General features: G+C 55.2%; 1 protein-coding gene across 3 annotated transcripts; it reads right to left on the bottom strand.

Moving 5' to 3' along the window:
* Nucleotides 1-499: 499 nt before the first annotated feature.
* ACKR3 (atypical chemokine receptor 3) lies at nt 500-11,891 on the bottom strand. Of its 3 annotated transcripts, XM_047846580.1 has the most exons (3): nt 11,801-11,869; nt 11,465-11,546; nt 500-2,388 (listed from the first exon to the last, which is right to left on the bottom strand). In XM_047846580.1, exon 3 carries the CDS (start codon nt 2,360-2,362, stop codon nt 1,274-1,276), a length of 1,089 nt encoding a protein of 362 aa, XP_047702536.1. In that variant the 5' UTR covers nt 2,363-2,388; nt 11,465-11,546; nt 11,801-11,869; the 3' UTR covers nt 500-1,273. The 3 variants fall into 3 exon arrangements, with proteins under 3 accessions (XP_047702536.1, XP_047702537.1, XP_047702538.1); XM_047846581.1 differs by lacking the exon at nt 11,465-11,546 and having other exon boundaries at nt 11,801-11,891; XM_047846582.1 differs by lacking the exons at nt 11,465-11,546; nt 11,801-11,869 and adding an exon at nt 11,666-11,689.
* Nucleotides 11,892-12,823: the final 932 nt, after the last annotated feature.

Genomic DNA, 12,823 nt, shown 5'->3' with positions numbered 1-12,823 from the left:
GAGCCTGCTTCCGATTCTGTGTCTCCCTCTCTCTGCCCCTCGTCGGCTCACGCTCTGCCTCTCTTCCTCTCAAAAATAAATAAACATTAAAAAATTAAAAAAAAAAAAACTTCGCAGGGAAGTGTCAATGGGCTATGTGACATGTGGCCGTGGGGGCACACACCAAGCCACACACAAAGTCCCGGGCCCTGGACAATTCTGGGCCGACGGCAGGCGAGAATCTTCCGGCACGCACGTGGCCTCGAAGGCTACACTGACCCAGCATCTCCTTTCCCGCAAATATACCACATGACGTTAAAAAAAAAAAAAAAAAAAGCACGAAATGTTTTTCCTTTTCTATCACCGCCTCCAAGCTGACCCCTTGGGTTTTGCTTTATGGTAGCGTTCTTGTTTTAAACACGTCAGGCCGACGTAACATGCAGCACAGATGTGTCGTTATTACCTCACACACACGCCACCTAAATGTCACACATGCTTTTAAAACTGAGACTCAAATGCCTTTTTAGGAAAAAAAAAAACTTTATTAAAAAAAAAAATAACTTACAAACGGAGAGAACTTTCTGGAATAAGACCGCTCGCTTTGTGCACAGCGTCGCAGCCCGGGGCAGCTGTGCTTTGTTTCGCCTTTTTCACGTACTTTTACAACACCCATAAGATCACAGGCTGCATGACAGAGTCGTTTTGTCGTTCCATACCCCAAAGCACCACACAGACATAAAACTATCGTAAATAAAGCCTTTCCGCCAAGACTGGCGTATATTTATATACTTATATATTTATAGATATATCCTTTCAAACCAGCTAACAGTTAATGTCATCCTTAGTCAACACGGAAGTCAAACTAGTCTTCAAACTACCACGCTCTGAATACAAGTCAGCGTTGTGCCTCCCGTATGATATTTAAAATATATTTAAACTTTCAAATACGTTTATCAGGTACACCGATAGTGAGAAAATAAAGTCTTAAGATTTAAATACAAATCGCCATAGAAAACCTTCGGGGAGCACGGAAAGTCCTATTTTACACAAGTGCAGGCAAGCCCATCCCCGCGGCAGGCTTGGGCCAACAGGTCGGTCACACCTGCGTGAGGAGACACCGCCAGGACGCACGGCCGCGTGGCAGCCGCCACGGCGGCCCGTGGCACACGCTCCCCTCTTCCCGCCACTCGGGCGCCCGGCCCCGAAGCCACCTGGCCGCGCGCTCGGGAAACGACGCATCCCGGTGCCGCGTGGAAAACGGGCACCTTCAGTCCCCGGGACCCCGCAGGGCGCGTCACTTGGTGTTCTGCTCCAAGGCCGAGTACTCCGTCTCAGACACTCTGGAGGCGTCGATGAGTTTGGTGAGGCCCGTCTTGGCCGAGTACTTAAAGATGAAGGCCTTCATCAGCTCGTACCTGTAGTTACGGTTGATGAAACTGTAGAGCACGGGGTTGACGCAGCAGTGCACCAGGGACAGGCACTGTGTGACGTGCAGGGCCGTGAACAGGAAGTTCTCCAGCTGGCAGGTGAAGGGGAGGTAGTGGAGGATGGAGAAGATGTCCAGGAGCACCACCACATGGTAAGGGAGCCAGCACACGAGGAAGACCACCACGTAGGAGAAGATGATCTTCCGGCTGGTCTGCTTCTCCTGGTCACCGGACGCCGAGATGGCTCGGGCCAGCAGGCAGTAGAAGACGGCGATGACGCAGGAGGGGACGGCGAAGCCCAGCACGACGGAGACCAGCTCCATGCTGATGAGCCACTCCTTGACGCTGTGCTCGGGGTAGAAGGAGCGGCAGTAGGTCTCGTTGTTGGACGCCGACGTGACGGTCTTCAGGTAGTAGGTGTCGGGCAGGGACACGCAGAAGGCCAGCAGCCACACCAGGACGCAGACGGTGCGGCGAACCGCCTTCTTCCTGCGGCTCGACGTGCCGGCGAAGTAGGTGAGGGATAGGTAGCGGTCCACGCTCATGCACGTCAGGAAGAAGATGCTGCCGAACAGGTTGATGGAGAAGATGAGGTGCGTGATCTTGCACGTGAGCTCCCCCATGGGCCACTGGTTGTGCTGCACGAGGCTGACCACCCAGACGGGGATGGTGACCACCACCCACAGGTCGGCGATGGCCAGGTTGAGGATGTAGCAGTGCGTGTCGTAGCCGGTGGTCTTGGCCTGGATGGTGACCCAGACCACCACGGAGTTGGCGATCATGCCGATCACGAAGATGAAGATGTGAACGAAGGCCAGCGTGTACAGCAGAAGGCTTTTGTTGGGCATGTGGGGGCACAGCACCGTGTCCACGACGATGCAGTCGCTGCCGTTGCACGGCCAGCTGACGTCGGAGAAGTTCCCCGGTTCCGAGTAGTCGAAGAGGTGCAGATCCATGGTGCTGAGGGCAGGAAGCAAACGGCCTGCACAAAAACCACACAGAGAGAGATGGAACGGAAAAGCGTCTTCGTTAGGGAACGCCGGAGCGCCAGCCCATGTGCTTTTCCGGCGCTCCGTAAGCTCGGCTGTCCCGCTCGGGCTCGGTGGCGTCTTCCCAAAGAAAGGACAAAAGCAAGCCGCCGTGACGGAGCTCTGCACCACCGCAAAAAAAAACCTACCCGGAATCTTAAGCCCACGTGATGCTAAAGACAGCAAGAGTGGCCGCTGTCTCTATCTTTTCACGGCTGTGTTCTCAAGACGTCAGCAGCCCGGCCGTGCCCATGGGGTGAAATCAACACGGCCCAGGGGCCAGCGAAGCGTCTGACAGCCCAGGCGACGCCGACGGCTCGCTCATTCTCCGCGGAGGACAGCGGAGCCGTTTTCCCCACGTCCCAGAGAATGGCAGTCGATCAGTTCCTGGCAAAGCTGCATGACCAGGGTCCTGTGCTGGGGTCTTAATGAGAGCGCTGCAGATTCCCTCCCCAGCGTGCGTCAGAGGTGTGACCGACTCGGTGCTTCTGACCTTCCTGCAGCACGCGTGTGTGTCGGCCCGGGTCTCAGGCCGCCTTCGCCCCGCGGTCCTGACGACCATTCAGCACGCAACGTCCTGCAGCTCGGGTGCCTGGGTGCACCCCAAACCCGTACCCTCCCCCCCCCCCCGTCCCTGGCTGGGCCGCATGCTTTTCAACTAAGGGCAACCAACCGGCTGTGTTCCCTTCTTTTTTTTATCCAACTGCTTCGGGAGCGGCTTGTGCCAAGACCCGGAGCACAAAAGTCACCACCTGCCACGCTTCTGGAGGGGCAGACACCTGTCTCCACTGTCTTCCCTGCTGACCTGGGGATCGTCACTATTTGCACATCCATAGAGGAATCCCGCTCCCAGGTACCACGGTGCCTAAACGTGACTTCTCCCGAAATGCACCCACCGTGAGAGCTGTCGGGGGCTGTCTTCTACGGGTGACCCCCCCCCCCCCTGCAAACCTGAGGGTGCTGAGATCCCGCCAGGACCCGGGATCTGCCCCGGGACGGCAGCCCCACTGTGTGACCGTGGGAACAAGGGCGACCTGCTGAGAGTTACCTCACAGAGGAAGGTGTTTGTGCTTCCTTCCCGCATGTCACAGGTAATGACCCACCCCGAGTCGAGCCTCTGTGCCAAGTTCATTTACAGTGGACTCCAGGTCACCTAGGTGATCTCCCTGGAGGATGCACAGGTCAGTACTCAGGTGGTTGCGCTCACGGTATGAGGACACACAGCCGGGAAAAGCACCCATCCCGAGACCAGACCTTCCTGGGTTGGAATCCTGACGCTCCCCTCATGGGTGGTTAACTTGAGACTAGTTAACCTGTCTTCCGCTGCATTGTCAGGGCACCAGAGCCATCGCAGAGTCACCCGGGCACCAAAGGGCCCAGTGCAGAGTCTAGCACATAGGGGACATGCTCTGCAAAAGTCCACCGCCGCCCCCTCCCAACCCTTTAGCAAAGGTCACAGCCTCCCTTAATTCTTGGTCCACGTTTGAAACTAACTCTTGCCGCCTAAGTAATTGCCCGTCCCTGCCTGGAAGGGAAGGCAAGGGTGCACAGAGATGGGCGGGGTGATGGGTTTACCTTCCGGATAAATGAACAGAGTCCCTGACAATGAGACATCCCACTGCCTCCCAGGACTACTTCCTCAGCCTCGAACCCACAGCAGGTGGATCTCAGTTAGTGGGGATCACCAGCAGATTCCTGGGCACTTCTCTTCTGTGGGTTGAAAGTGCCCCTTGGTCCCTCTCCTGGTGACCTAACCAGGCCCCCGTGTCCCTGCTGCTAAGGGGTGAAGGCTGGGCCCCCCGTGAAGTGCCCGCAGCCAGGAAGCCTGGCGGTCCTCGGAGCACCCCACCAGGAGGGTCCCGTGCCCTGCGACCACCAACTCGTGCAGCACCAGACCCACAGCAGAGGACGGCATCCCGGGACACTCAGCACAACCAAGTTTCAGACAAAGAAACTCCTCGCATGACCAGACTCTGGACCACCTTGTCTTAAGAGGCAGCTCGAGGACCCCCACAGGACACGGGGCAGCAGAAGAGACAGGGGTCCCTGACCCACTGGGTTGGCCTTAGGGTGGACAGCCAGCCCCAGACCGTGCCTTGAGGCCACTATTGCCACGTCCCCCTGGCCACTAACCTGCCCGGGACTGATCCTCCCCACCCCGACCCCTGAAGCCCCCGATTCCAGAACAGAACAAAGCAAGGATTTCAGCTTTGCTTTCTTCCTGGTTCCAAGGCAGTGACCCCTTCTCCCCCCATTTCCCTAAAATGAAACACATCTGCAGCACGGCCTAGTTTATAAGGTGCTTTCGCCTCATGACCTCATCTGACCCCAGAGTCCCTGCAGAGCAGAGGACCCCTGCTGGAGGGCAGAGGAAGGCGGGAGCCGGGTGGGGCTCCCTCCTCCACCCTCACCGCTACAGCCCTGCAGGGCCTCAGCAGACACGCCCCGGAGCCCCAGATCTGGACTGTCGGCGGGGGCCAGAAAGGAAGGAATGCGCCCCAGCCTTTGTCACCGTGACTGGGTCCAAGGCCCCTCACCTCTCTGCTCGCCACAAGGAGACAGTGGGCTCCCGTGCCGTCCAGTGGACAGGCGCTGGGCGCTATTCGGCGTGCAAAGCCATACCACACAGGGCGGGAGCATATGAGAAGCCACCTGCCTCTCACGCCCAGCTCTTTTGGACCCTCTGGGGCTCCTGCCAACCGTCGCTGTTCCCAGAGCTTGAGCTGTGGCCAGAGAGGGTGCGGGCCCCATCCCGGGTTTTTCCGCCTCTGCCCTCTGAGCAATGAAAACCTGTTGTAGCGATCACGGGTCCTCCTAGGCCCTCGTGGGGTACACCACCCAATCCACGTGTCCTCCCCCTGTGTCTGGGGGGACACAGTAGGGCTCTTCCAGCAAGGGTTGAGGGGCTGAAGGGCACAACAGAGGCTTCGAGGCCCCTGGCTAGAGCGAGAAAGCCAGCTGGCCCGTCCATCACCGATCATCCACCACCACTCGGCCCACGAGCTGAAGCTGGGGCCTGTGCCCTGACCACCCGCCTCCCAGGCACCCCCTCCCAGGGCAGGAGGCCCCAGCGGTCAAGAGAAGCAGGGAAGCACAGCGAGGAGACGAGACCAACTGGGAATCAAGCCTTCCACGAATCTAAACGGGGACTAAGGAGAGTAACAGGCCTCACCACAGCTTAGCCTCTTGTCATGCCGGTATCTTCCATGCATTTGGCTTTGGAAACAATCAAGGGCCGTTTCCAGAAGAGAATATGATCTGACAAAGACAGTCTGCATTTTCTGTCAAATGCTGTCTGCCGCAAGGCCTGATGACAAAGCTCCCGGCAAAATCTGAGGGTGGAGAGGGCCGGGGAGTGGGCGGGGGGGGGCTGATGAACTACAGGGGCCACTTTAACACCCAGCGTGTCCCACACCAGCTCCTCAGCTGCCCTCCAGCAAAAGCTGGAGGTCACCTCGGCAGGTACACAGACAGACAGACTGCATTCCACATGAACCCCGGAGGATTTGCACTCCCCGTCTATGTATCAGGCCTCTGAGCCAGTCTCTGGTCTCTCTGTGCTGGGAGGCAGCGGAGGTCCGATGACACCCGGACCTGCAGGAGACCCCTCATCCCACCGGGACCAGTCACCTTCTGCTTTGCACAAACCAGCAAGTCCTTTCCCGCCAGCGTGGGGCCAGAGCTTGGGAAAAACTCCCAGGGTCAGTCAAACCTGCACACTGCCCGCCTCCCTGCGGACTCAGAGCCCCGAGGCCGGAGGGTGAGACCCACTTCGACACCTAGGTTCACACATTGCTCCTCTCGAAAGATTCAGGAGCCCCCAACTGCACGAGCAAGCATGTTTACTGAAGCACTATATGTTAGCAAAAAAATTGGAGACAGCGTGGGAGACAGCGTGGATGTCCATCAGCAGGGACTGGTTTGTCAAAGCGTCCACCTTCTAAAATAGAACATAGCTCTAAGAAAAACAAAAGGGACCCTCCTTTAGGAACACGGAAAGTTACAAGGTAGCCCAAGTGAAGGCGACGTGCCTGTGCATACGCGTGGCATAATCTCATTTGCATCCCATAATCTCATTTACTAAAACAGGAGCAAAAGGCGGGTGTGTCTTTATATGCAAATACATGTGCACAAAGGCCACAGAAAAAAGATCTGCGGTAAGTATAAAACTTTGGGCAGAGGGGACGGAGGGGGGATTGTCGATTTGACTCTCTAAACTTCTGTACCACTTGAAATTTGACCTCGAGAATTATGTACATTCAGGAATGTTCCACAGACCAGTAAAGGCTCCCTTTCCATTGTCTCCTGGACCACGGAGACCCCACTGACAACAAAAAGCCGGACTTCTCACTGTACGTCCCCTTGTCCCCAGCACTCACTGGGTCTTAACTGACTGCTCCTCTCCCCTGGGGTCACTTTCTATAGGCCCTTGGGGGTCACCTGTCCCACACCTGTACTCAGGGACCATCACACTTCTGCCATTTCCCTATGGCTGCGGAGGACCCGGTGTCTGTCTGGGCCTCCCCACCGGCCTGGGGTCTGCAAAGGGCCTCATCCACCACTCCTCTTCGCTAGTGGTGGAAAGGTTCCTCTTTGTCGATTGGAGGACTTTTCTGGGAGATGAGCCTCTCCTATCTCAGGCTTATTATTCATCAACCAAGTATCCCAGACAACAAGTGAACTACAGCCAAGTGGCCCGAGGCATTCGTCTGGATCCAAATGGTCCGCCTGAGCTCAGCCGGTGAGCTGGGGGGTCAAGCCAGAATTAGAAGTCCCCAGGGTTAGTAGGCAAGGGGTGGCGGTCAGCCTGCAGTAAACATGTCCTCTCCTTGGCCGAAAGTCAGTCCCTCCACGACGGAGACTGCCAAGTGTTCCGGCAACCGGCTGGCGTTCGCCAAAACTGCCTCCTGTGTGTTTGCAAATTCCCATCCCAGACCAGGAAGACTCTTCCCGACCCACCCCTTGGCTGCTCCTGTCCCAACGAACGCATCCCGCTTCTCCCTCCTCGTCCGCCACCCAGGCCACAGGTCTCCATTCTGTGTCACTGCGTTCACTTCTCTCCACATTCTTCCCGCCCAAGTCCCGCACCCCGACGACGTCTTCACCTTTTTCCACCATGGCCAGCACAATGCAGGGGCTCAACGCACTCATGGTCAGTAAGTCAGCGGGGTTCATCAGGCTCCGCCACGCCCAGTGATGCGACGCCATCCCTGGGAATGGGAGTCCAGAAGATTCTGAGCCCCTCATCGAACTGAGACAAACATCAACGCTGTCCAGGCCCCCAAATCTTTGTGGAGCCTCCTCCGCGAGGGGCACTGCTCTGGGGCATAACAGACCAGAATCACCACGCCCCGCCCCCCAAGAACTCGCCAGTAACTGAGATGGGCAGCAAGGTGCGGGATTTCCCCTCAAGTGGCTTATGGGGGCCTTCAAGGAGAAGGGAAGGCGTGTACCAATGAGGCACCACGAAGAGCATCACTGAATTTGGCTGAGGCCACCCTCCCCACACACGAAAGCTGGTGCAAGACTCCATCCAGGGCAGGGGTGCAGGGAGCGAGGGGATCAGGTTGGGCCAGTCCACCAGGAGCCACAGGGGTTTTGAGCAAGGAAGTGGCTTGGGGCAGAAAAGGCTTTGAGGGCAGGGGTGCCACAAAGCTGGGAGAAGGCGCACAGCCGGGTGCTCTGGTGGCCGGGGGCAAACAGGCGGGAGGAAGGCGCTCCCCGAAGTCCCCAGTGGTGCAGGTATGATTTCACAGGCCAGACCAGGGCTGGGAAGCAGCAGCTCAGACCCTAAGGGGGACCCTCCGGCCCTCGGGGCTCTTTGGGAGACCTCTGCCTACGGGTGACCTTTTTTATTGGCTTCCTGCAGTTTGGGATGTGTGTCCCCCCAGGACGGAATTTCACAGAGCAAGTCCGCGACGTCCAGATCCTATCACCCTGTTCAGCCTCTCTCTCTGCTGAACCTCCACAAACCGAGGCCAGGCCAAGGGACCAGTTGATCTCGGTTTGTGGCTCAACATCAGCTCTCTTCCCTTTCGCAACTTTTCCAGAGACTTCATCCAGTGGGAGCTGTGCTCTGGCCTCCTTGCCAAAGTCCCCCCCACCCCACCTTCCCGCACAGCCGGCACGCGGTTCGCTAAGGAGAATCCGCACTACCTCTAAAAACGTGAGGCAACGGCCCAGCGCTGAGGTTTGGGTTCTGTTTGCCCCTTGGTTTTGGTGTTTTTACCGATGCTGCATTACATCCAACGGGGCAGTCCGGGAAAGCTCCGGCCCTGGCAGGCTCCCTGCGGCCATCTGCGAGGGCTGACAACAGATTGGGGACTGGTGGGTCCCCCAGTGCCAGGCAAACAAAAATAATGCTGTCTTGACTGCCCATTCAGTCTCAGACGGATACTTACTTTATACAAGTAAGGGGCTGCTCTGCGTCAGCAGGAAACTCAAAGGTCATAAAGAGAGAGTCAAGGAGAAAGAAAGCTTCCTACCCTGATTCAGATCTAGGCCACCTACCCCTGGGGGGCGGGGGGGGGGGCCTCACCATGCTTCCTGTTAACACACGGGGTGGGGTATCTTCATCCACCTTTAAGCATTGGGGGAGAAAATGAACCCCCACATCCAGAAAGCCCATCTGGTCTATTGTGCTCAGCTGCCCACAGGGAAACAGGGCTGTGCCCAGAAGGGCAGATCCAGAGAGCCCCACGTCACAAAGGCTGCCGTCTGGGTTGGCCGGGTGTAACCAGAGCCTTAGTTCCCACCCAGCTCAGGACCTGGACGAGGCAGTGGGAGGTCAGCCAGGCTCTCGGCCAGACACAATAGGGTTCCCATGAGAAGGCGACTCAGTCTTAAGGCTCTGCTAATAAAACTCGGGGAAGATCCCCACAAAGGTATCTGTTACAGCAAGAAAATTGGAAGACGCTGTCGACACGGTCCCCCACGCTGCCCACTGCCCTTTGATCTGTCCCTGGCCAACAGCTGTCCAAAGTCACCACTGAGATACTCAAGTCCCTGTACCCCTCAAGAAACCCATCAAGTGTTCGAAATCAGACAATCCCCTCTTTTGTTCCTTTCCTATTCTTCTCTCTCTCTCTCTCTTTATCTCCGCTTGCTTGTTTTTACTTTAATAGAAAATGTGTGTCCCAGGGCTCTGATTTTCCAGACGTGAGAAACACTGGACGTGACCCAGCCTCTGGGTTTCTTTCTACGCTCTACCCACGTGCAGGAAACTCAACGAGAAGGCGTTCTGACACCATTCTTGTTGCTAAAAGGAAAACTAAGTTCAAACGCTGTGCTTTCCAGTTCCAAATTCCATTTGTGCCCTGCAAAACCACTGAGAGAAAGCTAAAGTCCTCAAGTCCTGAAGGTTTTTTTTCCTCAGCTCGGTTTTACTCTCAGGGTTTCTAGAGTGTCCGTCCGCCAGCCTCAGGTCCGAGTAACCTCAGCCAGCTCCCACATGCCTCCCCGAAAACAGAAACCCCTCTGCCCCGATGATCACACAAAAAGCCACTGTTCCTGATGAAGTAGGTTTTTTTGTTTGGGTTTTTTTTTTTTTTTTTTCCAATCCAGAAAGCCTATACTTTGCCTGTTCTGGGTCTGATTAGAAACCATAATACCTTCTCAACTCTCCCAGGACTCGCTGTTAATAAGGGAAAAACTCACCTCCAAAGTCCTGACTCAGTTAAGCTCCGGCATGCTGCCTTGGCTACACTTTCTAGAACTTTTTTAAAACTATGACTGCAATGCATGCCCCTCTAAAAAACCGGACAGGCAGCAAAACACAGGCGTTTCTCAATTTTCTTTTGCCCTTCCACCCCACCCCCACCCCCCAGCCCCAGGAGGCTGTGTGGCATCCAGCTCCCGCACATTCAAGTGTGCATGGCCAGAGACCCGGAGAAAAAGAGCAAATTGTTTCCAAGCTAGAGCGCCTATGTGCAACTTCGCTTTAGAGAAAGGCTTTGCATCTGGGGAAGCTCGCTCCTGACGAAAGGACAGGCAGTTTATCCATTTAAAAATCTATAGAAAGTTAAGCACAGACCCCAGCAGCCTGCCCTCTCTTTTCTAGGCAAGCCTATTTGATCTCCACATTTTCCTGGAATAAATAAAAGGACACAAAGGCAGCATCTGTGTTCAAAAAGAAAAGAAAAAGTTACCACATTGAGACTTTGCAGAATGAAGTTTCAGGGGATGTCGGCTCACCGAATCCCTTCAAAGAGCCATAAACCATGTCAGGGGGGCCCTCTGCCACTCCTGGAAAACCTAGTGATCCTGTTGTGAGCAAGTGAATGGGGGGGGGGGGTGGAGAAAGAAGAAAAGAAAAAAGAAAAGAAAAGAAAAAGGAAAGGAAAAGAGAAAAGGAAAGGAAAGGAAAGGAAAGGAAAGGAAAGGAAGAAGAGAAGAGGAAAGAAAAAATAGGAGGAGAGAAGAAAAAGAAAAGGAGGGGGAGGGAGACAGCCAGTCTGACTTTTACAACTTCTCATTCTCTCTGGAAGTTACAAGTCTTGGCTAACCACCCACCCCTTGACCTCACTCCAAAGTTCTGCCTGCCAGTCACCCCTTGAATCTTTATGCAAGCTAACAATATAGAACAGCACTCATGTTTTACCTGAAGGGTACATTTGAACGACAAAATCCTAGACTTGTGTGTGTGTCTTTATTGTTCTCTAGTTGAAGTTGGACTTACCTTCCGAGAGCACGATACCTACTCAGATTAGATCAGCAAGGATGCAATCAAGACACCAGAAGACCGGGCTGCATTTAACATTCACCCTCCCAGCTTCCCCGCTTACAGGATCTGGTAATCCCCCAAAGCACCGAACTCGAGCACATTCTGGAATCCCACAGTTCAGTGCTTCACTTGAGGATGCCTCTTAATAAAGTGTACGTCTTTCTGGAACTACGGATTTCCTGCCAATTCTATTTCCCGACTGGTATCCCGGCACAAGAGAGGTTAAGCGATGGTGCCAGGCTGTTCCCTATGCCAACTCGGAGCCAGCCGAGCGGACGGTCTGCATTCTTGCTAAGCTCTCCACTTACCCGAGCTTCAACACCCACAGCAGCAAATCAACACCAGATTCCTAAAGCCAACACACCCACGGAGCGCGCCGTCCACCAGTGCCTGAGGGAAAACGGCCCTTTTTACTTTCTGCAGCCCAAAGGTGAAGCCCCACGTTAGCACCGCGCGTTGCAAAAAAAGCAGCCCGTGCAGCATGCAGCCCGTGCTTTCGGAGACCAGACCTGCACGCCCCGGGCAACCGTCACAGCGATGCAAAGAGAGTCCTCGGTAAAAAGACCGCTCGGCCGAAGAGCAGAAACCCTGCCCGCCTTGCTTCCCTTCCTCTCCGGCAGGGCTGCCGAGAGCAGCTGCCTTACCTCCCCGCTGGGCTCCGGCTCACGGCTCCCTGCACTCACCGCCTCCGGGCGAGCAGTTTGCAGGACTGAGCTCGCCGGCTGCGGACCTGCGTTATATACACTGCAGGAAGGCGCCTCTAGGTGGCAGCTTTGTAACCCGCATCTCCCTCCCTCCCGGCGCGCGCGCCGCCCCCTCCTGACACACACACGTGCAGGGACACACACACGCACGCCGACACGCACACACACGCGCATGCACGCAGGCACGCGCGCACACCCTTCTCGTAACCCGCCCCGCCCATCTCGGGCGCAGCTCTCCCACCCCCTCCGGCGCACTCCTGGGAAACGCCAGCCGTCCTTGACTTGCAAAGTCTAAGGAGGCCACGAGGTCCGGACCCCACGGGGAAACATATGTCAGCAGAAGGAAAACTGCAATGACACCCCAGCGCTTTGCAAAATCGTCAAATATTTATCTGGTCTCAGGTATATCTTTAATAATCCCATTACCACCAAGAGTTCCTCTGAATGCCTCTTGGCCCTAGGGAAGACTTTGTTCCCAAGACAAATTGCTCTGACCTTCTGAACTTCGGTGTTGATTTATTTGGCCTGGGTTTTCTTTGTTAATTCCTCCAAAACAGAAGTAACAGTTTGGGTATGAGCAATTAATCAGCACCATTTTCTGTGCCCCGGGAGTGGGGGAAAGGGCTTTTGAAATAGATTTTAAGAATTTATTCGGATAGTTCTGTCTGTGAAGGATTTTAGGTCCAGAGTCCTTGAAACTCTAAGCAAAATGGTGTTCCCGAGTGCCTACCCAGTGCCAGGCACACATTAGGGGTATAATAAATGTCTTCTGATAAGGTCTTTTTCTGAAGTGAGTTTAGCAAGTGCTTTATTATGATTACTGAAATCCGCATTCTCATCAAAAAGCGTAGAGCTTAAGTTATGCCCATGGGGAATTCAACCTAAAAACCAACCATTAAACAAGGACGTAAACTTTCACTTTTAAAACCATGCTCGCTGAGCTTTTTTCCCCCTAATGTGCAA

Source organism: Prionailurus viverrinus, unplaced genomic scaffold (genome assembly GCF_022837055.1).
Source record: "Prionailurus viverrinus isolate Anna unplaced genomic scaffold, UM_Priviv_1.0 scaffold_39, whole genome shotgun sequence".
Lineage (NCBI taxonomy): Eukaryota > Metazoa > Chordata > Mammalia > Carnivora > Felidae > Prionailurus > Prionailurus viverrinus.
Note: the sequence above shows the minus strand (reverse complement) of the source record. Positions and strands in the feature narration are given on the sequence as shown.